General features: G+C 41.2%; 1 protein-coding gene across 6 annotated transcripts; it reads left to right on the top strand.

The window, feature by feature from the left end:
- Window positions 1–18,173: 18,173 nt before the first annotated feature.
- Window positions 18,174–24,545, top strand: LOC148774992 (uncharacterized). Of its 6 annotated transcripts, XM_088827569.1 has the most exons (5): window positions 18,174–18,295; window positions 18,771–18,872; window positions 19,368–19,471; window positions 20,505–20,818; window positions 22,769–24,545. In XM_088827569.1, exons 3-5 carry the CDS (start codon window positions 19,422–19,424, stop codon window positions 22,840–22,842), a joined length of 438 nt encoding a protein of 145 aa, XP_088683695.1. In that variant the 5' UTR covers window positions 18,174–18,295; window positions 18,771–18,872; window positions 19,368–19,421; the 3' UTR covers window positions 22,843–24,545. The 6 variants fall into 6 exon arrangements, 4 of the variants coding, with proteins under 4 accessions (XP_088683695.1, XP_088683694.1, XP_088683692.1 ...); XR_016035205.1 differs by lacking the exon at window positions 19,368–19,471 and having other exon boundaries at window positions 18,771–19,088; window positions 20,731–20,818; window positions 22,769–24,544; XR_016035204.1 differs by lacking the exon at window positions 19,368–19,471 and having other exon boundaries at window positions 18,771–19,088; window positions 22,769–24,541.
- The last annotated feature ends 2,102 nt before the right edge of the window (window positions 24,546–26,647 follow it).

Raw genomic sequence — 26,647 nt, 5'->3', positions numbered from 1 at the left:
TAGGCGGCCCAGAATGCCACTTCAGCCCTGTTGGTTTCTGCAGTAATCACAGACCCCTGGCTTCTGGCAGTTAAGGCTGCTACCTGGTTTTAAGATGCTGTCATTGCCTTTGTCTTGATAAGCTCAGTTCTGTAATGGTATCTCCTGCCTTGGCCAACCCTGGCCTATGAGGGGAGCCACCTGTAAGTTTTCACCCCTCTTGCTAGTGTATTCTTGTTGTTGTTTAGTCGCTCAGTCACGTCTGACTCTTTTGCAACCCTATGGACTGTAGCCCACCAGGTTCCTCTGTCCATGGATTTTCCAGGCAAGAATACTGGAGTGGGGCGCCATTTCCTACTCCAGGGAATCTTCCCGACCCAGTGACCTAACCCACATCTCCTGTATTGGTAGGCAGATTCTTTACCACTGAGCCAACAGAGAAGCCGAGTGTATACCTTATGGCTTGACAAATGGTGTATTCTTTGGGCCATCCTGTGGTAATCTTCTAATGAGTCTTCTGGTTGTGTCTAATATATCCATTCCAGCATGCCCACTTCCCTGGGCTTCTTAATGCCTTCATCCATCAACCACCATGGTCATTCTGGATTCAACTTTACTTAGCATGTCCACCACCTTTTCCAAACTTCTGGGAGCCAAGATACTAGTAAGTTTACACTATCTCCTGGTTCACTCAAGGTGTTGAATCCTGTTTCTCAGAAAAATAATCCCAAGTAAGCATACCATTCACTATGCAATTTTATGTCTCAGCCCTCTTGATCAAGGACCTCGGAATCCAGTCCTGGTATCCTCCCATGGACCTGCCAGTGGATGCAGGTTAAGTTTCGGTGCTCCTTTTTGGTACTATTCCTATTGGTCCCTTTCCTCCCTTATCATCTTAGCACCAAACGATCTTTGGGGGACATGACTCCAGGTCTCCCACAATCTCTCTCCCAGTTGTTTATTATTCTAAGCATCAAACAGTGATTTCCTGAAGAAAAACATTGCTGGTATTTGCTAAGTTTGCAAATACCAAACACAGAGTCCTGGAGCTTCCTCCAAGGGACGAAGTCAGTCAGGATAGATCAAACAGTGCTTTAGTAACATAACTCCCCAAATCTCATTGGCTTCATGGAACAAAGATTTATTTCTTGCTCAGGCTGGGTTTTAACTCAGGTCAGGAGGCTTTACTCAGCATCTCATCTCCAGTGAAAGACTCAAGGATTCAGACTTCTTTCCTTGTTTGATTATGGTATCTGAACATGGGGTTTCCAAGACCTCCATAAAGGAGAAAGAGCAGGCTAGAAAATGGAAGGAGATGTTTTTACTGACCAGAGTAACAAATGGCTTAATTATTTTCATCCATATTCCCTCAGTTCTCAACTTGTCTGCAGAAGAAGCTAGACAATGCATTCTTTCTGTGTGTTCGGAAAGATAAATTAGTATAGTGAGCATATGATATTTTCTTTGTAACAGAAACCAAGCTCAAAAATTCCCTATCTTCCTAAAAAAAAAAAAAATCTTCCCCATTCCATATTTGCATAAACTTCTCATCTTCCCCAATTCCATATTTGCATAAACTTCTCTTATAATTCAAGTTCCAAAGACATGCATGCCCTTATTAATGACTGAGATTTAGGAAACCAGGTTCAACCTGTGAGTGTGTATGTAAGTGACCGTCTCTGAGTACACTCCAAAATTAAATATAAATTAGAACAGTCTTTGGGACTCTGTGGGAGAGGGTGAAGGTGGAATGATTGGAGAGAATGGAATTGTAGCATGTATATTATCATAAGTGACCAGTCCAGGTTCGACGCATAAATTTTCCTCTGTTCATTTCTAAAAAAAAAAAAAATAAAATAAATAAATAAATAAATAAATAAATATAAATTAGTGGAATTATTTGTGTGTCCTCTCAACACTATTGATATAGCCAGCTGAGAGTCTTTCTTTCATTATACCAAGGGGATGACTCCTTGTTCTTCAAAGTCAACTTCTAACTCTTCAAGTTCTGTAGAGCCCCAGTTGATAGGGCTGTTTGAGGGCATGTGTGAGATTGCATCTCTTTTTACAGATTCTGGAAATAATAGGGGAAGGGGTACCCTGACACTCTCTGGGTACCGTGAAACAAAACAGGATTTGTGCATTATTGATATTTCTGTGACTTCTTTTTCTATCTATGGACTGGAAAGTTGTAGGAACATTTTAGATATGTTCATTGTAATTTGGGGGGATGTTTTACTATTTTAAGTTTTTACACTTCGTAGCATTATAGGTAATTTTAGAATCAAAGAGGCATGAATTTGAGTCATAACCCAAGCACTTAAATTTTTTTGGTAAATCGTTTACTCTTCCTGAACCTCAATTTTTTTGCTGGTAAAATGCAATTGATAATACCTACCCAAATAGTTGGGAGGAAAATGCAATAATGTACATACAGCATTTAGAACAATATCTTCAAGATAAGTCTTGATATATAAGCTATAATTGTTATTTTCCTGCATCTGTTTTAGGCTTCAGTAAGGCAGGGAGCAGGCCTTATATCCCCCACAATGGCTAGAATAATGTCAGGAACACTAAAAGCACTGAATCAATATTAAATGCTTTAAGGTATCTTCAGGAGTGCTTTGATTTTCGCTGTTAGAATTGCCCTGTACAAATTCAAGACAAAATAAGAATTATATATTCTTTTGAGGGTATGCTGTTGATTCCCCATCAATAGATTAAGCATTTTGGAAGTGGTGTGATAGCAGTGTTGTTTGTTTTTAATTGAGTCAACTTTGCTTGCTGACTGCCCTTTGTAAACCTATGAAGGGCAGGATGCAAGATGGCAGGCTGGGGCGAGTGAAGAGAAATCACTATCAACAGACACAACTGTGTCACAATGTCCTATTAAAGGGCTAATTAGTTGCTATTGATAATTCAGGTATCTATAATGAGCTAAACGCCTGGGTGAGAGATGGAAGTCCAATGACAAAAGCAAAAATATAGGCAGCAGAAACATCACTGTTCCAAAAAATATTCCACCCAGTATGAATGTTATCTGCACTGCAGGAAGGTTAATTTTATTTCTACCTTTAATTGAATGAAGCTTAAGAACACTGGGGCTTTGGCTTAGTTCTGTCAGAGTATATTTAGTACTATAAATCAAAATCCAACAGAAGTTCTTTTTATAGAACAAAGATAGGGTGAACAAACCAACTGGGTTCACAGATCAGTTCCAAGTAGCATGTTTTATATCCTGGCTATTGCAAATAGTGCTGTAATTAACATTGAGGGTACATGTGTCTTTTAGAATTGTGGTTTTCTTAGGGTATATGCCTGTGGGATTGCTGGGGCATATGATAGATTTCTTCCTTTTTATTTTATTTTAAAGAATCTCTATACTGCTCTCCATAATGGCTCTATCAGTTTACATTCCCACCAACAGTGCAAGAGGAGATGTCCATTTCCCCACACCCTCTCCAGAATTTAATGTTTGTAGATTTTTTTGATGATGGCCGTTCTAACCAGTGTGCGATGATACCTCATTCTAGTTTTGATTTGCAGTTCTCTAATAAGGAGCAATGTTGAGCATCTTTGCCTGTGTTTATTGGCCAACTGTATGTCTTCTTTGGAGAAATGTCTGTTTAGGTCTTCTGCCCATTTTTTGATTGGGTTGTTTGTTTTTCTGATATCGAGCCATATGAGCTGATATATTTTAGACATTAATCCTTTGTCAGTTGCTTCTTTTGCAATTATTTTCTCCCATTCTGAGGGTTGTATTTTCATCTTGTTTATAGTTTACTTTGCTGTGCAAAAGCTTTTAAGTTTAAATTAGGTCCAATTTGTTTATTTTTGTTTTTACCATTATACCTGGAGGTAGGTCAGAGAGGCTCTTGATGCAATGTCAGAGAATGTACCGCCTATGTTTTCCCCTAAGAGCTTATAGTTTCTGGCCTTAACTCTTTAATCCATTTTGAGTTTATTTTTTAGGACACATATACTTTTTAAAACAATTTTTTTAAGTATTTTGTTTTACCACAGAAACACTTTTCTTGTAAACTTTCATTTCCTTTCTCGTGGCTGACAGATAGTGTTCCCTGTCATTATTACTCTCCTAATTAATACCTCAGATATAATCAACAATATGTATAAAAAATTGGGCTGAATTTTTTTTTGGGTATAACCACTGATGTAGGAGAGAAAACATTGGGCTGATAGTATTCATATCTATATTTTATCCACTGATTTACCCAAGTCATCTAAGCCCTGGGTGCCTCAATTTCTCCATCTATAAAGTGGAAACTGCTTACAGATGTTAAAAATATAAGAATTGCTTATGGATAAAATTATGTAGCACTGGTGAAAGAACTTTTCACAGTGCCCCTTAAGTATTTTCCGTTTACAAAAGACATTGTATACACCCATTCCCTCAACTGTTTCTTCTTGTTACCCAAACAATGAAAATCTCATCAGAACCCACGGAGAGAGATATGCCACTTCTGAATAATAAGATTATGAGTTTTAAAAATACATCATTACAAAGGAAGTGATTCACATCAGAAACAGGTATTTTAAACATGAATTCTTGGATTCTAACCTCAAGATAGAATCAAAGAATGTCCAGCCTCAAGATGTCTGTTCAGATAATGGGTTCCCAGTTTGGGGTACGAGGAGACAAGCAGCTACTTTTTTCCTCTCTTGAAACTTCATTGTCCATTTGGGACTGGAGCATGGAGGAGTGTGTTGAAAGGGATCTAGAAGGATGATAAACAAAGAAGTCCTACCAACTAAGCCATAATGATGGGAAGTGGCCCCAGGGCTTAACAACGTCCTCTTTGGAAATGCCCAGCACATAGATCCAGCAATCTCCGTGCCAGCTCTCTCTTGCCTGAGGCCCTTTGGAATGCCAGATACCAGGCTCTCTTCCCTCCCAGTGGCTCCCAGCATTGCTATGGCCTGCCAAATGTGGGGCTCAGGCCCCGGCTCTGAATCAACTAGGTTAGGTCTGTAGTTGAGATTCCTACATCCTTCCAATCTCATCTCCCTGACCCCCTTCTGCAGTTCCCCTCTCCCCACATTCATGGTTACTATCATCTATCTTTTAGACAATGACATACAAGCAGAGTGACAATTTTTCAAATGAAAGTGGCACTGCAGCATAAAACATTTGGTCCTCATCAAGAGTCTTCTTCCTTGTGGAACATCTGCTCAGTAACCACATGCTACAGAACTGCAGAGTCATTATCCCTAAAGAACACACATTCAAGCAAGACAAGTATTTATGTGGGCTGGAGTCCACGCTGGTGGTTCTCAAAGTGTGACCCTGGAACCCCTATGGTTGTTCCTGAGAACTCTGCAGGGAGTCTGCAAGGTCAGAGCAATGTTTTATTAGAAACTCGCCTTTTCTACTGCATTGACATTTGCGCTGATGACACAAAAGCAGTGGTGGGTAAAGGGGATAGTGCCTTAACACAAATCAGAGCAGTGGCACCAAATTGCACTAGTTGTGTTCATTCTTCACCATCATAAAGTTAGTATGACTTTTTAATATTCTGTGTGATGGTATGGGAAGCCTGCTTTATGAAGTACTTCTGTTATCAATAACAGCATATTATCCTGAAAAAAAAAAAAGAATGCATGCAATTGTTTGAATTAGAACTTTATTTTGTAACACTATTTTTACTTGAAGGAATGACTGACAGACAAATCATGGATATTCAAATTCAGGTATTTGGCTGACATTTTTTTCCAAAGTAAACAAAGGGAAAATGCCACTTTTAGGAAAACAAATGGTATTTTGCTAATGTTAAAATTTGAGCTTTGCCAATTAAAAATAAGTTTTAAAAACATTTGAAGCAAAAATTGAAAGTCTAATACTGGGTCCATCACCAAGCTTGATAGCGTCCCAACATCTAGATTTTATGAGATCAGTGTTACTATATATTAATATGTACATTTTTGTTATTGCATAAAGAATTGTCTAACAATTTGGAAGATTTGCATAATTTTAGTGAACACTTCCTAAACAACATGTAGTGTTACATTATAACATAGGTAAAAGATCCATGAAAGTGCATAAAATCAATGAATTTTAATGTACCAGTATGAGAGTTCCTTGGACTGCGAGGAGAGCCAACCAGTCCATTTTAAAGGAGATCGATCCTGGGTGTTCATTGGAAGGACTGATGCTAAAGCTGAAACTCCAATACTTTGGCCACCTCATGCGATGAGTTGATTCACTGGAAAAGAGTCTGATGCTAGGAGGGATTGGGGGCGGGAGGAGAAGGGGACGACAGAGAATGAGATGGCTGGATGGCATCAACGACTCGATGGACATGAATTTGAGTGAACTCCAGGAGTTGGTGATGGACAGGGAGGCCTGGCGTGCTATGATTCATGGGTTCGCAGAGTCGGACAAGACTGAGCGACTGAACTGAACTGAACTGATGAAAAGTTTACTCATGCAGTTTTAAATTCCACATTGCAACTAATCTTCAGAAAACTATTTACTGAGTTTTGGTATAATATCAAAAAGGAATATCTAAAATTACCAGCAAAAGTTATTAATGTTCCTCGTTTCCAGTTGTATATGTGAATGAGGGTGGAACTTTTTCATTACTTCCACCAAAACATGTCAGAACAGTTGTTCTGGACTCAGCTGTATTAAGCCAGACATTAACACTGACAAAAATGTAAAGCAAAGCCACTCTTCTCACTGATTTTTTGTTTGTTTTGGAAAATAGTTTTTTTTTTTTCTATAACATTATTTATATTAACATATAATGGGTTTATTTTTAAGATATAAATATTTAAAATTTTTCTGTTTTAATTTTTACACTATAAATATTGATAGATATAACTTGCCTAAAAACAAGCTCTCTGGAGCTTGCAGTAATTTAAGAGTAAGAAAAGATTCCAAGACCAAAATTCTTGACAAGCCCTAGTGTATTAGAATAATCGGTTGAATTCTACAAGATAATCATGAAGTCTGGAAATATGGTGAGCATAATAAAAAGTGATCTTTGTTTTACAATATCTGTGTTTCCTATGTTTCCCCGTCAGTTAAGCATTGGCCAGTGGTCTGTGCAAAACTGCCATGAGTCTGTGCATTAACCTAGTGTTTCCATCAGTCTCTGCTCATGCATCTGTGGTGAGTGGCCTCAAGATGATTTCTGACTCTGCTTTTCATTAAATAAACCAGCGCCTTTAGCATAACCCCAAAGAAGTAATTAAGGTTGCTCAACCTGGAAATAAATAAAAAATATAGTATGTTCCATATCTCATAGCCTTGCTGTAGGATGCAATTTTTATCTGCCATTTTCTCTCCGTATTTGTGAGGTTAAAGAAAATTAAGGGAAATGTACTTTAGGCCCTGTAATTGTTTTTCTTCTGTTTGATATTTTTTGGTAGTGTTTGTAATTGCTAATTTGAAAAGAATTATCACTCATTTTTCTGTTTTGTTAGGAAGACTCTTGGTCCCCTAATCTTAAGATAAATAAATCTTTAGTGCCTTCAGAGCCTGAGAAATACATGCTCTGTGAATCCAGAAGAGTCAGCCATTGGCCTCTGACAAGCAAACTGCCCCTGAATTATGTTTAATTGAGGAATGTATTTTTGAAATAGTGACTCCATCAGTAAAAGCTATAAGTTAAGACTACAAATGGGATTGAAATATATTAGGTTTTCTGTTTTCTGACTTGATACTATCAATATTTTTGAGCTCTTTCCTCCTTTGACCTACCCAGAGTGTGAGCTCTCTGACACTCACATAGCAAGTGGATAGATGACTCTTGATTCAGCATGGCCTCCTTTTGAACTATTAATATTTCACATGTATATAGAGTTCTTCTACTTCCCAATGAAGTATCAAGCCCAGGAAGGAAGAACCTAGTTTTTGTGCAGAAAGTAAGTCATTTGGAAGGGAATTCAATTGCCTTAGAAACAAAAACATGCTGATACCATCCAAGCCCCAGCTTTTTATTTCCAGGCCTACACTATAGCCAGCCATTCTTCAGAAAGAAACTTCAGCACACCCTTGGATTTTTAGCCCTCCTAATATTAACTACCTTGAGTGGCTAAACTGAGCTGAGTAATTCAATAGAGGTTCTAGTGAACTTTTACTTAAATATTGCAGACTCTGCCAAATATAAAATAAATTTTGACAGCAATTAGTAGCAGGCCCATATGTTTCTAATGACTGCTCCAAATGAGCATGAATAAAGACAGGAGGAGAATGATTGCTGTAAGAAAGGGGCATGCTTCCAACTTACTGGAGTTCTACTAAGTATTTTGGTGCAGCCCTGTTTGACACCATTCATGACTGGGATTCGCAATTACAATTAACACTAGCAATTGAGCATCGTGGTGGAAAGAAACTGCTACTTACTTTGTGGCTTTGGATATATTTTATTTTCTGAATCTGTGTTTTCTGTGGGTTTCTGGTGTTTTTTTTTTTGAGGTAGAGTTGAGGTTGTTGTTGTTCAGTTGCTAAGCTGTGACCTCATGGACTGCAGCACGCCAGGCTCCTCTGTCCTCCACTATCTCCTGGAGTTTGCTCAAATTCATGTCAGTACACTATTATAAGTTTCAGGTGTTCAACATAGTGATTTGAGTCCGTTTTCTTAACTGTGAGTTGATGATAGTCATACCTGTCTCATATGGTTGTTATAAGGATTTAATGAGAGAACTCATGTGAAGCAGGTAGAACAAGGCTTGGCACAGAGGTAAGGCACCATAAAAGTTAGCTGTACTTATCTATTATTATAATCATTCTGTTTGGAAGAGCAAACAACTGTTGACCTAGAACATTTGTCAAAATTTTGAGTTTGGACTAAAGATAATTCATGCCTCCGAAATCACAGGCTGATGAAATATTAGTGAATGTTACACATAGCCTTACATTATTTAAAACTTTCCTGGATTTGAAAAAAAACGCAAGCTCATAGTGGGATGATTATGCTTGAATTTGTTTACTCTTAATCAACTACACTCACTTAGAGAACCTCACCATTTGATTCTGGGGGCTTCCCAGGTGGTGCTAGTGGTAAAGAAACTGCCTGCCAGTGCAGGAGACATGAGAGGCAAGGAGAATTTGATCCCCAGGTCAGGAAGATTCTCTGGAGGAGGGTATGGCAACCTACTCCAGTATTCTTGCCTAGAGAATCCCATGGACAGAAGAGTCTGGTGGGCTACTGTCCATAGGGTCGCAAAGAGCTGGACATGACTGATGTGACTTGGCACACATGCATGCACCACTTGGTTCTTGAGAGGAGTCCAGTAGGCTGATGGTTAACTGGAGGATACAAAGGATCTCTTTTTGGCAATGGGGTGGATCACATTTAAGCCCATTCTGGGAGTATTATCTCCTGAAGCTTTAATTCACTTAACTAGATTAGCACCTAGCTGCCCACCAGACAGAACAGATCCTAAACAATTCTGGCAAGAAATCTTCTTTTGGGTTTTTTTCATTTAATCAGTCTTCTTACGGTAGGTGAAATTATTAGCTCTCAACCTAGGATTATCCTGGAATTTACAAAATAAAGAGACGGTTTAAGGACCATATAATTAAGTGAAGTAACTTGCCATCAGTGGAAATGTATGCTAAAGCAATTCCTATTTCACAGTTCGTTTGGGGAAGAGGGATTAGTATGTCCTAAAGTATGCATTTATTATAGATTTTGACAGCTGAGTCAGTTTCCAGTTTAGGATTTTTAAACATGTAGTCTTTGTGAAATATCTTCAATAATGGTGAGGGTCTGTTTACTTTTGCTTTACAGTAATCTATCAAACACATCATAAGATGACAAATTTTTCATTTAAGAATAATCAAACCTAGCTTCAATTGTCTACCTAGAAGTACATAATTAAGAAAATTTTAAACGTAAGATAATATATGTAGAATGTTATCATTCTTTCTGTCCTTGCTACTCAAAATGTATCTGAGGACCAGCAGAACTGGCATCACCTGGGAACTTCTTAGAAATGGAAACTTACCTCAGACCAACTAAATCAGAATTTGCATTTTGGCACTAGTGGTAAAGAACCTGCCTGCCAATGAAGAAGACTTAAGAGATGGGGTTTGATTCCTGGGTCGGGAAGATCCCCAGGAGTAGGAAATGGCAACCCTGTCCAGTATTCTTGCTTGGAAAACTCTATGGACAGAGGAGCCTGGCAGGCTACAGTCCATTGGATTGCAAAAAGTCAGATATGACTGAAGTGACTTAGCACACAACCCAGACCAACTGAATCAGAATTTGCATTTTAATAGGATCTCTCGGTAATTTGTATGCATGCTAAATTTGAGAAGCATTGTTTTAGATCACAGGAATCTAATCAAGTAGAGAGCCAACCTTCAGCCTCTAGTACCTTATATATTCTCATCATTCTACCTGACAGTGAGGGTCAGAATAATTTTAAGAAAACTTTTATTTTGAAGTTTATAAAAATTAACAGCTGAGACAATTCAAATACACAGAAAAGTACAGAAACTAATGTAATAGACCATCAGTAGATCTACTGAGTTTTAAAAAGATTTTAACTTTAGCATTTTGCCATATTTGATTCATCTCTCTCCCACACTAGAAAAAAATTATTGTGATAAATATATATAACACAAAAATGATAGGTTTAACCCTTTTGAGTGTACAGTTAGTGACATTAAGTACCTTTATATTGTTATGTAACAGCACTGTCCATAGCCAGAATTTTTCCTCTCACACTGAAATTCTGAACCCATTAAACAACAACTCCCCCAGCCTTTGGTAACCACTGTCCAAACCTAGACAGCACATCGCTTTGGCAATAAAGGTCCATATCGTCAAAGCTATGGTTTTTCCAATAGTCATGTACAGATGTGAGAGGTGGCCCATAAAAAAGGCTGAGGGCAGAAGAATTGATGCTTTTGAACTGTGATGCTGGATATGACTCTTGAGACTCTCTTGGACTGCAAGGAGATCAAACCAGTCAATCCTAAAGGAAATCAATCCTGAATATTCATTGGAAAACTGAAGATAAGGCTCTAATACTTTGGCTACCTGATGCAAAGAGCTGACTCATTGGAAAAGACCCTGATACTGGGAAAGACTGAGGGCAGGAGGAGAAGGGGCGACAGAGGACGAGATGGTTGAACGGCATCACTGACTCAATGGACATGAGTTTGAGCAAGGTCTGGGAGATGGTGAAGGACAGGGAAGCCTGGCATGCTAGTCCACGCGGTCGCAGAGAATTGAACATGACTTAGCAACTGAATAACAATAACATCTTCCTTTATGATTTGGTTCTTCTAGGTAACTTACATAATTGGGATCATACAACATTTGTCCTTTTATAACTGGCTTATTTCATTTAGCATAAAGTTTTCAAGAGCTACTCATGTTGTAGCATGAATCAGAATTTAATTCCTTTCTAAGGCAAAATAATATTCCATTATGTGTGTATACACTTTTTTTTATCCATCTGTCCGTCAGTCAACAACTGGGTTGTTGCCACCTCTCGGCTGTTATGTACATTAGTGTGCAAGTAACTGTTCAATCCTTGCTTTCACTTTTTATTGAGGAATATAAGGCAATGCCAAAGAATGCTCAAACTACTGCACAATTGCACTCACCTCACACGCTAGTAAAGTCATGCTCAAAATTCTCCAAGCCAGGCTTCAGCAATACGTGAACCGTGAACTTCCAGATGTTCAAGCTGATTTTAGAAAAGGCAGAGGCACCAGAGATCAAATTGCCAACATCTACTGGATCATCGAAAAAGTGAGAGAGTTCCAGAAAAACATCTATTTCTGCTTTATTGACTATGCCAAAGCCTTTGACTGTGTGGATCACAACAAACTGTGGAAAATTCTTCAACAGATGGGAATACCAGACCACCTGACCTGCCTCTTCAGAAACGTGTATGCAGGTCAGAAAGCAACAGTTAAAACTGGACATGGAACAGCAGACTGGTTCCAAATAGGAAAAGGAGTACGTCAAGGCTGTATATTGTCACCCTGCTTATTTAACTTTTATGCAGAGTACATCATGAGAAATGCTGGGATGGAAGAAGCACAAAGTGGAATCAAGATTGCCAGGAGAAATATCAATAACCTCAGATATGCAGATGACACCACCCTTATGGCAGAAAGTGAAGAAGAACTAAAGAGATGAAAGTGAAAGAGGAGAGTGAAAAAGTTGGCTTAAAGCTCAACATTCAGAAAACTAAGATCATGTCATCCAGTCCCATCACTTCATGGCAAATAAATGGGGAAACAGTGGAAACAATGGCTGACTTTATTTTTTTGGGCTCCAAAATCACTGCAGATGGTGATTGCAGCCATGAAATTAAAAGACTCTTACTTCTTGGAAGGAAAGTTGTGACGAACCTAGACAGCATATTAAAAAGCAGAGACATTACTTTGTCAACAAAGGTCTGCCTAGTCAAGACTATGGTTTTTCCAATAGTCATGTATGGATGTGAGAGTTGGACTAAAAGAAAGCTGATCACCGAAGAACTGATGCTTTTGAATTGTGGTGTTGGAGAAGACTCTTGAGAGTCCCTTGGACTGCAACGGGATCCAAGCAGTCCATCCTAAAGGAGATCAGTCCTGGGTGTTCATTGAAGGACTGATGTTGAAGTTGAAATGCCAATGCTTTGGCCACCTGATGTGAAGGGCTGACTCATTTGAAAAGACTCTGATGCTGGGAAAGATAGAGGGCAGGAGGAGAAGGGGACAACAGAGGATGAGATGGTTGGATGGCGTCACTGACTCAAAGGACATGATTTTGAGTAAACTCTGGGAGTTGGTGATGGAGAGGGAGGCCTGGCGTGTTGCAGTTCATGGGATTGCAAAGAGGTGGTCACGACTGAGCGACTGATTACTTAGAAGTGGAATTGTTGGATTATTTGACAATTCTAAGTTTAATTTTTTAAGGAGCCAACATGTGGCCTTTCACAGTGGCTGCACCATTTTACATTTCTACCAGGAATTCAGGGTTCCAGTTTCTCTGAATTTTCCCTAATATTTACAGTTTTATCTTGTTTTTTAAAATAACCATCCTGATGGATTTGAAGTGGTGTCTCATTAGACATTACTTTGCCAACCAAGGTCCGTCTAGTCAAGGCTATGGTTTTTCCCGTGGTCATGTATGGATGTGAGAGTTGGACTGTGAAGAAAGCTGATCACCAAAGAATTGATGCTTTTGAACTGTGGTGCTGGAGAAGACTCTTGAGAGTCCCGTGGACTGCAAGGAGATCCAACCAGTCCATTCTAAAGGAGATTGATCCTGGGTATTCATTGGAAGGACTGATGCTAAAGCTGAAACTCCAATACTTTGGCCACCTCATGTGACGAGTTGACTCACTGGAAAAGACTCTGATGCTGGGAGGGATTGGGGGTGGGAGGAGACGGGGATGACAGAGAATGAGATGGCTGGATGGCATCACCGACTCTGTGGACATGAGTTTGAGTGAACTCCGGGAGTTGGTGATGGACAGGGAGGCCTGGCGTGCTGTGATTCATGGGGTCGCAGAGAGTCGGACACGACTGAGCGACTGAACTAACTGAACTGATGAAGCAACTTCAGAGAAGGCAATGGCACCCCACTCCAGTACTCTTGCCTGGAAATTTCCATGGGCGGAGGAGCCTGGTAGGCTGCAGTCCATGGGGTCGCTAAGAGTCAGACACAACTGAGCAAATTCACTTTCACTTTTCACTTTCATGCATTGGAGAAGGAAATGGCGACCCACTTCAGTGTTCTTGCTTGGAGAATCCCAGGGACAGGGGAGCCTGGTGGGCTGCAGTCTATGGGGTTGCACAGAGTCGGACGCGATTGAAGCAACTTAGTAGCAGCAGCAGTGATTAGTGATGTTGAATATGTTTTTATGTGCTTGTTACCCATTAGTATATCTTCTTTGGAGTACTATCTATTCAAGTCCTTTGCCCATTTTAAAATTGGATTTGTTGTTGACTTGTAAGCGTTCTTTATATTTTATCGATACTTATCTCTTATCAAGTATATGAGTTTTAAATATTTTCTCCCATTCTGTGAGTTGCCTTTGCACTTTGTTGATAGTGCTATTTGATCAAATTTTAAATTTTGATGAAGAATAATTAATTTTTTTTTTGTTGCCTATGCTTTTGATGTCACATCCAAGGAGTCATTGCCAAATTTGATGCCATGAAGATTTTCCCCCACACTTTCTTCTGAGAGTTTTGTAGTTTTCATTCTTATGTTTAGGTCTTTAATCCATTTGGAGTTTAATCTTATATAGTTAGATTTATATATAGTATAAAGTATAAATCCAACATCATTCTTTTGCACATAAATATCCAGTTTTCCCTTTTCTTTCATTGAAAAGACTATCGTTTCCCCTCATTGAGTGGTTTTGGCAACCGTGTTAAAATTATTTAACCAAATAGGCAGAGATGTTTATTTCTGGGCTTCCTTTTCCAATCTACTGGTTGATATGCCTGTCTTTATGCCAGTAGCATACTGTTTAGATTACTGTGAAAAAAATTTTAAATCTATTCTAAAGATGAAAAGAATTATAAGTAAAGCTCTCCTCATCTCTTTTACCCTTCCCCAGAGATAAGCATTTGTAATGTCAACGTGCGTAATTTCTGTGAATGCTTTGAAATATTTCATGTTTTAGATACTCATAGCTTATTTTTTATGCTTTAAGTTTTTGCTTAAATAGTAGTGCTATGGTCTGAGTACTTGTGAGACACCTCTCTCAAATGCACACAGAAATCGTAACCTCCCAGGATGATGGTTAGGTGGAGGCTTTAGGAAGTGATTTCATCTTGAGGGCAGAGCCCTCACAAATAGAATTAAAGTGGCTCCAGAGAGGTCCCTGGCCCCTTCCATGTGAGATCACAGTGAAAGGTTGGCAATCTGCCACCTGGAAGAGGTCTTTACCAGAACCTGGTCATGCAGGCACAATAATCTTGGACTTTCCAGCCTCCAGAACTGTAAGAAATACATTTTGGCTGTTTATAAGCTACCTAGTCTGTGGTTATATTGTTATAGCAGCCTGAATGAATTACAACAATTAGCACACTAAACATAGTCTTCTTCAGTTTGCTTCTCTTCATTCAACAATACTTTGAGATTCATCCATCGTGAAATGTGTACATCAGTCCATTCATTGTATTCATTATCATTCTTCTGTATTCACACTGAGGCAAAACACTTAAATCCATTTCTCTCATGAGGGCCAGTTAGGTTGTTTCTAACTTTAAAAAAAAGATAACAAATGGTACTGTCATGAACATTTTTGCATGCATCTCATAAAAACGAGAATTTTTCTAGGTTAGAGAACTAGAAGTGGAACTGATATCATAGAGTAGGTTGGGAAATGATATTTTTAAACAACGTAATCTGGACATGCAAGACTGAAGATAAGCAGTAAGGCTCTACTTATGGAACTATCACTTGTTACTTGGTTAGATTGTATGTGTCATTTACACTAGATTTATTCTAAGGGCTGATGCTTTTATTGTAAAGATGTGATGATAGATGAGTCTGACCATCTGTCATCATCGTTTGGTTTCATGGATGAATCTTCAAGGAAGCAGGCCTTCTAATGGATCGCTGCCATCCTTGACCTTACAACGTCCCAAAGTATATCAGTACTTGTTAGACCACTTGAGATAATGATATTCTATATCCAATCAAACGGGTTTCAGACTGTTTAAAGGGTAAAGAGGCATCTTCAATTTTGAAAAATATTTTTTTAATCAGCAATCTGAATTAAGATAGAGAGGATGTTATAGAAACAGACAACTCAGAGACTGTTGTCAACTGAAATCAGTTATCATCTTACTTCTCCAAAAATGTGTTTGGCAGAGGAACTGTCTGAAGGATCTTAATCTTAGCCTTTAACATGAAGTTACTGATCTGGATGCTGAGCTGGCACACACGACTGTACTCTCACCTGGATGGTTGGTCAAATAATAAGTGATCAACTATGCACCCATCTTTAGAATCAGCCTCACCCATGGGTTCCCTGCAAGACTTATTTTAAACTTCAGACAGGGGAGCCTGGTGGGCTGCCATCTATGGGGTCGCACAGAGTTGGACACGACTGAAGTGACTTAGCAGCAGCAGCAAACACCTTTCTGTTAAAATCACCTCACACAGGTCAGAATGGCCATCATCAAAATGTCTACAAATTATAAATGCTGAAAAGGGTATGAAGAAAAGGGAATCCTCCTACACTGTTGGTGGGACTGTAAATTGGTACAACCACTATGGAGAATAGTATGGAGGTTCCTTTAAAAACTTAAAAATAGAATTACTATATGATCCAGCAACTCCACTTCTGGGCATATAACCAAAGAAAACCATGATCCAAAAGGATACATGCACCCCAGTCTTCATAGTAACTCTATTTACAGTAGCCAAGACATGGAAACAACCTAAATGTCCATTGACAGAGGAATGGATAAAGAAGATGTGGCATGCATATGCATGGAATATTACTCAGCCAAAAACACAATGAAATAATGCCATCTGCAGCAACATGGATGGACCTAGAGATTACCATACTAAGTAAAGTGTCAGACAGAGAAAGATATATATCATATGATATCACTTATATGTGGAATCTAATTAAAAAATAAAACAAATAAACTTATTTGGGATCACCTGATCCCATCCCACATCAGGCTGTTTTTCATCCCAGAAATAGATAGACCTGTCCATGATGCAGAAGACCATCTTCAGAGACAATGCCTCTGTTGGAACTAGAAAGCCAGCATATTAGCAAGGTTGCTTGCTTGAGCCAGAAGGCCTGGAATTGAAGCCTGGCCTGTCATTCACTATTTGGATGGTCTTGGGCAAATCTCTCAGCTTGTATGAATTCTCAATTTTCTCATCTACCAAAAGGTGATGACACGCCATGCGTACTTCAGAAGACTGTTACAAGGATTTGACAAGATGGTGCATGGACAGTGGTTGAGGAGCTATCAAATCTGTAAATTGTCACCATTAATGTCTCATAGTGGTCACTGAATGCTCTGAGTGAGAATAGTGCATTGCCACAAGCTGATTATGTTATAGGTATGACATGTCATGTTCTGTTTCTTCTCTATTTTCTATGAAATTTTAATTTTTGCCCACTTCAATTTTCCTAACCATGATGCAATTCATGGACCTAACACAGACAGATTTGATAAGGAATTATATTACAAACCAGGGCCATGACCTTGGGAAAACAATCTGTCTGAGGAGTGGAGGTTTTTGTATTTTTTTTTTGTTTGGCTGAAGTTTAACCAGTTGTTTCAACAAGACATTCAGGGGTTTTGAGATCAAGGCTTTGAAGAGTCCCCAACTGTTCATCCTGTGAAATCCAAACGTTTTTAGGTCTTGGCTGAGGGCTGTGCTCAGATTATAGCCAGTTACAGCAATTTTTGCCTAGGCACGGATTGTGATCCTAACAAATATAAATTGTATTAATCCTTGATGTTATTCATTAGATGTGATGAACGCAAAGCTCTTGTGAGATGAATGATACATGTATCATATAAAACATGACAGAGGATAAAAAGCTCCACTGGGACGTTTTGATATAGCTAGTTTGGAGAAATCAAATTTGCCAACCATCCTCCCCCACCCACACCCGCCAGCAAAGATCTATGATTCAAAACAGGATTTCCTGTATGCTACCAGAAGCATCAGTGACTTTTTTTTTTGGTCAGTTTTTCCTTTGGGCCTTGCAGTCTCTTGCACACATTTTTCCCAAGCACCACATATGTTATATGCAGGTTCTGCCTTTCAGAAGGGCACCTGGCCAAACCAGCCCTGTGCCCTCACAGGTCTGTGTGTGCTCAGCAAAAGGGGCACCTCCTTCTAATTTGCATCAAGTTGTATGGCCTGCAGAGGCTCTATCTTCTCAATGTCTGTTTTATCTGCATTCTCCCCATCCCCTTGTTTCCAACCTCAGGCTTTTAAGCTGCCTCACCCTCCTTCTAGTAACCCTCTTATTTTCTGTGCCTCTCCAGCAGACCCAAGGCCATTCCGAAGCTCCATCGCCCTCTTCTAACACCAATACCCTTATAAAATATAATCAAGTGTATTTTTAATAGCATCATTCAAAGCACGTGAGATATAACCCATTTTGTTGCTTCGGTGTGTTGATTTTCATTACTACAAAAACAAAAAGAGGAAAGCTAGGTTGAGTTTAAATGTAAAATCATCAAAAGCAAAACAGGAAACAAATGTTTGCTCAGCCAACCATTTCCTGCTGAGGACACTGTGCAGAACGTGGCCTGTGAAGGGTTCACTGCGCAGCCTTAAACAGATTGAAGTGATTCATGGGGGGAAGTAGCACCCAAGCCAAGGCCTCGTGGAAGGTATGTAGAGCTCCAGACCTCTGAGCTGCTGCAGAAGGGCAGGCTCTGAAGGCCTCCGTGTCTGTGTGGAAGGGTTGTCTTTGGAAGCTATCTTTTTAACAGGATGAATGTGAAAGCCATTGGGAATGGGGACAAAAAAAAAAAAGGCAGCACAAAACTGCCACTTGAGCATTGCTTCCTGCCCATGTCGCTCTAACTCGTTGCTGATGGTTATTCTTAGGCCTCCTTTGCTTTCAAAGGTTTCCTCTTTTCTATTTTTGGTAGCAGAATATGGATTTAGATCAGCGTTACTCCTCCCAACTACTAATCCATGCCCCAAAGAGAGCAGGGATGCTGCTTCTTGTTAGCAATCAGTTCTCTTTCTTTTCAGCACCTCTAAATGATTTTTAATATTAAGGACACAGATTTGTGGGAAGGAGTCATTGAGTTTTCAAACTGATTTGTAGTCTACTAATTTGCACATTCCTTTCTCCAGCAGGGGCATCTCAGAGATCATCTCCGGTAACGGGGGCTTGACTTTTGTGATGAGTGAGAGAATCCAGCTTGGTAAAAAAGATAGCCATCCAGTGACAATCAAGTACGCAAGGATGCTTTGCCTGGGAGTAACATGCGACTGATGATGCACAGTCCCACTAGGAGGGAAATAATTGATGCCTATGCAATATAAGATTAGCCTAATCTGTATGGACTGCGACAAAAAGCTACAAGTTTTTGGAATGCTCCGGAAAGCTGAGGACCTTGCCCTGTGCAAAGGAAGACACATTGTGTCACAGCAACATTTCTAGTCTCACAGGTGTTTAATTTCATGCTCTCTGATTCTATTTTTTGAATCACTTCAGTTTCTCCTGATTTCACGACCACCTAACTTTGCTCGAACATGAATAATAATCTTGCCTGGGCTGTCTTTTATAGCTAGATAACTCAACTTTTCTATTTTTAGAAGAAAAGAAACATCAAGCCCTTGAGTTCTCTCCTAAAACTATGGGTCCGCCTCCTTGGCTGAAGGCAGAGCTGGGGCTCAGGAATGCTGCCCCCTGAGTCCAGCTGCCTCTGCCCACGTGTTCTTCCTCAGGGTCTCCCTCAGGGCTTTAAAAGGGTGACAATCTTCTGCTTGAGGAGGATTACCATGGCAAGCTGTAAACCGAAGCATCAAGCCGGCTGCCCCACCACCCCAAGGTTATCCACACATGTCTGGTTTGACTTTCACAACCCTTTAGAAACCAGGGACCCACACTCCACGAATATTCTACTTGTGCCATAGAATTTTATTTTGTTTTGCATAGAGCAAAATGAACAGAAACATGTTGGGGTTGGGGGGAGGGGTGGAATTTTGAGAATTAATTCTAGGCACTTTACAGATGGGTAATTTGACAAGGAAAAAAAAAATTCTAGGTTACATAGTGCGTTTCCAGCACCGAAGATGGTGTTTTAAAATATATTTTACATAATGGGTTCAAGCATCAGGCAGCATTATCTGCTAAGCGGCTGTGCTGACAGCGAGCTAAAAAGCTACATAATAGAGTTAAAAAGAAAGCCTTCCCTGAGTTTTCTCCAGAGCGTTTTTACCCTGAGGAATTTTTTTTAGGGGTTATTTTAAATGTGTCCCAATGTCAGACTTGTTCAGAAAGAGAGCATTGTGTATCCCAGGAGAATGATGCTTTGCTGTCTTTTCTTTTTAAGTAGAGCAAAATGCTAACTTTTAATAGATCATCTAGCCTTTTCTGTACAGAATATGTCCTCCCTCAGAATTCCTATGCAAATACTCAAACTCCCGGACCGGGAAAAGGTTAAAAGGAACTGAAAAAGTCTATAGTGCCTCTTTCTGAGACGTACTCCAACACTTGGCAGGATGAGGTGTTCATAGCAGGTGCTGGATTTGCTATAAATGGACAATTTATAAACAGAGCTGACAACTGGGAAAACAGAGCAGTGGGGAATGCCGGCATTCCAGGGGCCAGCGGTTGATTTCCTATCAGATGGTCCTCAGCATGGAATTATTGATAGCCGCTACTCTGAAAGAAAGCCAGTTGGCTGACGCATAAAAGGGCTGTGCCTCAATGCCTGCCTGATCTGCTGCTAGATATTTTAAATAGGTCAGTGCAAATTAGCTTCTTCAGGTTGGTAGTTCTTTAATTAGCAATTTAATTGCAAAGTCTCCCCCCAACCCACCCCACCTTGAGTGATTCTAACGCTCTTCCCTCTCTGTAAGGCCTGATGACTGGGACCTGGAAGAAGTTGGACTGAAACAAAAGAGGAGCCTGAGGGCGGCGGCGGAGGACTCAGAACAGTTTAGTGCCCAAGGCCAACACAGAAGCTGGCTGAGGCTGGCCCTCTGTGCCTGCGAGGGCAGTGTCTTTGGCCATGTGTCCTGGGAGAGAAAAAAGCAGGGCCTTAGAGCTCTGAGCCCTGTCATTTCTCTTTTGCTGTTTGTCAAGGGCTGCCAGTACACTGGGACGTTGCTGAGACCTCTTAGCAAGGTTCTGCTTTCCAAGGATTCCCATGGTACACTCCAAGAACCACACGGTAATTTCCATTGTTGTTTTCTTTTTTTGGGGAAAAGTTTCCCCCCATTGAAAAGTTTGGTGGTGGTTCCTGGATAGTCGGCACTGGGTGGAGTTCCTCTGTGTACCCTGCACCGGTGCAGAGTTCTGCTCAGGGCCAGTGGAGTAGCCATACCTGTTCATTCTAGCTGTGTGAGTGGTTTTTCTCCAAGATGGTTGTTTGGCTGGGTCTCTACTTTTCTGCCAACCACACCCTATTGCTTTTCTGTCCAGAGGAACCGGCCGAGGGCCTGATCCTGCAAAGACCTTTGACTTCTTTGCAAAGAGTGAAAATCATGCAGGCCTGAGGTTCAGTGTTTGAACTGAGTGAACATCCTAGCACGAGGGTTGGCCTGGACTGGAGACCGGCTGGATTAAGGCACAGGGCTCTGAGGGAATGTAGGGGAGAGGTGGTTTGGTGCTACCTCATGGTGAACACACCTGGATTCAGAGGCATCTGAGGCAGTGAGGCAGCTGAGGCTTTTGTTAGTAGTGGGGAGGCTTGTCTGTGAGCGAACACGACTGAGAATCTGGCCTCTGGGAACCTCAGCTTTATCCACTGTGGTGAGCTCTCTGTAAACAGGTGACAAATCTTACTGAGCATCTGTTTACAAAGAACTGCCCCAGGGACAGGAGGTACAGAAAGTACAGGCACTGTGCTGCTGGCCAGTTTCTGATGTGCTGAAGGAGAAACTCCATGTTCTTGTGAAAAGATGGTAAGTTGGGAGCAGCAGGGCATGTATTAATGGAAGCTGTAACTGGCAAGGGAAGGTTCTAGAAGTGTCCAGGAAGGTGTAGGGGCTGGTGGCTGAGGGTAGGATTGACAAGTAAGATAGGACTGAAGCAGGACCTTGGAAAGTAGGAGTGTTTTGGTCACTGGAAATGTGAAAGGGAGACTTTTCAGGTAGGGGATTCCATCCTGAGAGCTCTGGTGGAGCAGACAGTCCCCGCTAGCTTGGGAGGAGAAACAAGAATATCCTGGGAGGTAAGGCTGAAGGATCACACAGATCTTGAGGTCAGACAGAGTTTGCAGTTGCTCTTGTTCAACGTGTCTGGTCAGGGAGGGACATGAGGAGAGCAGGATGTCAGGAAGGTGAAGGCGGAGGAGATAGCGGTACCCACTGCAGGAGAACCTCACCGGGTCCCCTCTCAAAGGGGCCAAGGCTTAGCCGCGGAGGTCTGTGGACCGTGAGGGGAGCCCTGCCAAGCTGCTGCGTGTCGAGGGGGCCCTCTTCCTCTCTTGCAGCCCCTGCTCACCATCTGACGGGGTGAGGGCCACACAAGCTTCTGCTCATGGACTTTCCCCACAAGCCCAGAGCCAGAGTGAAACAAAGGCAGATTCATTTTTTTGTTGTTGTTGTTTAAAGTTCACTGCTTGACTCCTGGATTCCCATTAGTGTCGCCTTGATTGATTTGAGGCCTTCCTGGGCATTTGGATAACTGCTTACTTTCATAGCGAACTCAGAAGGTCATCTTTGAGATCTGGGAGCATCTGCTCAACTTGGCAGACAGTTCAAGAAAAAACCACAGATCTGGGGTGGAGGTGGAGTCTGCTCTGGTCAGGGAGGGCTTGTCTACCTATCCCCCTTACCCCTGGGAGGAAATGAGGGTGAAACCCTCTTTTCTGACCCTATCCCCCATTTTCCGACATGTCAATATATGGCCTATAGACAAACAGCTTGGGCATCACCTGGGTAATAGTTAAAGATACAGAATCCAAAGCTCCACCTTAGACCTACTGGGTTGGTATCTGTGAGTTTTGAAAGATCCTGAGGGATTCAGCTGCACGTTAATAGTTTGAGAAGGGCTAATGTTCACCTGAAGAGGTTTTGAAACATTCCCTGGCATATTGCCTACCCCAGATACATTAAGTCAGAATCTCTAGGGGTGAAGCCCTGATACTGATGATTTTTTTTTGTTTGTTTGTTTCCAGATGATTCCATGAGCAGCCTGAAAAACACTGTTCTGAGAAAGCTGCTCTGTTTGCAAGAAACCAAATTCCCCTGAAGTTTTAAAATAAAACGCCACTAACCTTTTAGTCACTGACCCAGACGGAGTGAAAATAATGTTAACTAAGCATTTATCCAGAAGCTGGTTAGGAAATTCCTGGCCAAGATCAAATGTAACCACTGGGTTCCCTGAAAGTGTCAAGACTGGAGCTTGATAAAACTCCTAGTATTGAGTACTCTCTCCTGGCTTTGGAGGGTGGCTCCATGTAGAACCTGGAAGACAGTTGTCCCTGTTGCTAAACTTGATATCTAAGGAGACAGTTCCTAGGCCTGTGCCCTAAGGAGCCATGTTCCCCATCTACTGATAGTGGAAACACACTGATGAATTCAGAGGTATTGATTTTTCATGCACATGCTCACTCTCAGGAAGCACAAAGATTTAAAAGCAGTTTTCCACTAACCGTCAGTGCTAGGGTAGATGTCAAATGTTAACAATCATGGTACTTATCTCAATACATTTGCTTTCCCATTGGGGCTTTTCAATTACTTAATGCCAGGGAGCTGAGAACCTTCACTGGTAAATTTCAATGAATCTAAAGGCAGTCCCTCATTTCCCTATTTCACCCCCCGCACATTTGCTATAATATTAAGGATCTTCCACTGATAAATTCCAATCCAGAGCCATCTTGATCAAGGCTTGGAGGGTATTAGCAATTCTGTTTCCTCTTCCTGCCTGATCCCTGGCTCTCCCTGACCCTGGGATGGTAGTGGGTCTGAGCATTGTGGTAAGAGCTGTGGTCTTTCTCCTCATGCTTACTTTTCAACCTTGGAATTAGGTTTGAAGTGTAACTTGATTAACTGGAGACAATGTGTACTCCTTAACCCTTTCCAGAGATTTTCTTTTTTTTTTTTTTTCTGAACTAGATCCTGCTTTGCACCAGGACATCCTAAATTGGTGTGCTGGTACTTGTTTGTCTGGGGTCTCTAGGTGCTATGTCTACTCAGCATCAGAGCATTTTGCATACTGGTGTGTGCTGAGTTTGAGGTCACCTTGCCCCTTTGTACACTATAGTTCTGGCTGCTGGCTGCTACCCTTGAGGGCTCAGTTTCTGCCCAGCTATATTCCCTTAGCTTTGGCTCCTCCCTCCCTTGGTTTTCCCCGGGCATTAGGATCTCAGCATAGCTCACTGCTTCTACACCACTCAAGATATCACAGTAGCAGCACCTTCTCAAACAAGACCGTGGGGACAATGCCACCAGGACCATCATCCTCGACAACAACAGTAACATTATATTTTGCTGATGAAAGTGAAAAGTGAAAGTGAAGTCACTCAGTTGTGTCTGACTCTGCGATCCCATGGACTGTAGCCTACCAGGCTCCTCCATCCATGGGATTTTCCAGGCAAGAGCACTGGAGTGGGTTGCCATTTCCTTCTCCAGGGGATCTTCCTGACCCAGGGATCAAACCCGGTTCTCCCACATTGTAGGCAGATGCTTTACCATCTGAGCCACCAGGGAAATTTTGCTGATGAGGAAACAGCTTTGGAGATGAACCAGATAGGGGTGGTGAGATGATCCCAACTTTCTCACTTCTAGTCTGAAACATTTAAGGCTTCTCCATTGTAACATTGCAAGTCAGAATGACCGTGGAAAAAACTTGAATAAATTGAAATCCAGCTTTGGTGTAAACCAAAGTGGCATTCATGTTTGACTTTGTGCTTAGTTCATTATATATATTTAATATATATGTGCATGTGAGTATGTATATATCAATATATTTATAGAAACATACTGAAATACATACACATGTATACACATATCTTGGAGAAGGGAATGGCAACCCACTCCAGTATTCTTGCCTGGAGAATCCCATGGACAGAGGAGCCTGGTGGGGTACGGTCCAGGGGATCGCAAAGAGTCAGACATGACTGAAGCGATTTAATACATACATATATGCATACATATATACATACATATATACAAATATATATATATGTATATGGGTGTACACACATATACACAAATATATATGTGTGTGTGTGTGTGTGTGTGTGTGAGAGTGAAAGTGAAAGTGATAGTGATAGTCGGTCAGTCGTGTCTGACTCTTTGCAACCCGTGGATTACAGTCTGCCAGGCTCTTCTCTGTCCATGGAATTCTCCAGGCAAGAATACTAGAGTGGGTAGCCATTCCCTTCTCCAGAGGATCTTCCTGACCCAGGGATCAAATCTGGGTCTCCTGCGTTGCAGGCAGATTCTTTACTCTCTGAGTCACCAGGGAAGCCCATGTCTGTGTGTGTGTCTGTGTGTATACACTGAAAGCATACTAGGGTGTTTGTGGCATGGGCACCAAGTTCAGGAATAAACCTTGTGGCTTCTTCTACTAAAGGTAAAGAACTGCTTGCTAACTTCCCTGTGAAGCTCCTAGGCTGCCAGTCCAGGTGGCTCCTTCAGGGACAGCAGAACACTGACTACTCTTGGGGAGCAAATTCATGAGGAAGATCAGAGGATTTTAGACATCATTGCTGTCTATAAAAAATTTCATAATTTGCGCCTTGCTGTGCTCCTAGGCACTCTCGTTCTGGTGCTTAAAGATGGTATGCCTTCTGTCCAGACAAGTAGCTTCATGGGCTATTAATTATGGAATTAAAAGTCTAAGCCTTCTCATTTTAAAAGATAATAAAATGTTTTAAGGTATGTTGCTTATAAACCTCTTTTATTTTTTATCTTTCCATTTATTCCCATTTTATTGCCTTTTACTGTGGGATGGCTGACTGGCCAAGCCAAGCTAATTACTGCCCTATTGTTTTTGAAAGACTAGGCAACACCAAGGCTATTAATGAGTCCATAAACTGCAGCTGCAGAAGAGTCTGGCTGCTTTCTTCTTGCCCTGTCTCTCTCGTTAGATGCATTGTTCTGCTATGGCAAATCTCAGGGAGTGGGCACCGAGACACTGGCTGTCAACATGACTGAGGGCCCTGGTGGATAAAGAAAATATCACAGGGGCAGAGACTCCAGGGACCAGGAGAGTGAGACAGTCAAGGGGACCACCATAATGGGAGAAAGGAAAGGGGGAGAAGTCCAAACTGAGAATTCCACGCTACATTCATTAGGACAGTGTCCTGGCTCTACTCAAGACTCATGGCCCACCCCAAAATTGAGTCAGTGTTAAGCTGACTCTTACACACGCCTGAGTTAGAATGAAACCCAGCAGTTACATGGTGCCTAAGATCAGTCCTGAGTGTTTATTGGAAGGACTGATGCTGAAGCTGAAGCTCCAATACTTTGGCCACCTCATGCGAAGAGTTGACTCAACTGGAAAAGACTCTGATGCTGGGAGGGATTGGGGGCGGGAGGAGAAGGGGACGACAGAGGATGAGATGGCTGGATGGCATCACCGACTCGATGGACATGAGTTTCCGTGAACTCCGGGAGTCGGTGATGGACAGGGAGGCCTGGTGTGCTGTGATTCATGGGGTCACAAAGAGTCAGACACGACTGAGCGACTAAAATGAACTGAACTGAACTGATGGAAAATACACATGCTTCAGGGTCAGCGTAGGTCTCTCTTCTTCCTATCTTCTCATTAAATCTAACCCATAAAAGTGAAATAAAATCTTGAAATCCTTGACTCTTGTTGTTTTTAAACTTTATAAAGACTGACCATCTGTGGGTTTTTTTAGAAGAATAATATAGTGCTTAACACATTGTTGTTGTTGTTGAGTTGCTCAGCTGTGTCTGACTCTTTGCAAACCCATGGACTGCAGCATGCCAGGCTTCCCTGTCCTTCACTATCTCCTGGAGCTTACTTAAACTCATGTCTATTGAGTCGGTGATGCCATGAACCATCTCACCCTCTGTCATCC

Source organism: Moschus berezovskii, chromosome 18 (genome assembly GCF_049115385.1).
Source record: "Moschus berezovskii isolate FMDL1 chromosome 18, NW_MosBer_1.0, whole genome shotgun sequence".
NCBI lineage: Eukaryota > Metazoa > Chordata > Mammalia > Artiodactyla > Moschidae > Moschus > Moschus berezovskii.
The sequence above is the reverse complement of the archived record's forward strand: the minus strand, read 5'-3'. Positions and strand labels throughout refer to the sequence as shown.

What these genes read in the sequence shown, in the direction of transcription:
- LOC148774992 (XM_088827566.1), top strand. Translation starts at nt 19,320, where the DNA reads ATGCTGCCCCCTGAGTCCAGCTGCCTCTGCCCACGTGTTCTTCCTCAG. An exon ending in GGCTGCCCCACCACCCCAAG is followed by an intron (nt 19,472 to 20,504) that starts GTTATCCACACA and finishes CCTCTCTGTAAG; the next exon opens with GCCTGATGACTGGGACCTGG. An exon ending in TACACTCCAAGAACCACACG is followed by an intron (nt 20,819 to 22,768) that starts GTAATTTCCATT and finishes GTTTGTTTCCAG; the next exon opens with ATGATTCCATGAGCAGCCTG.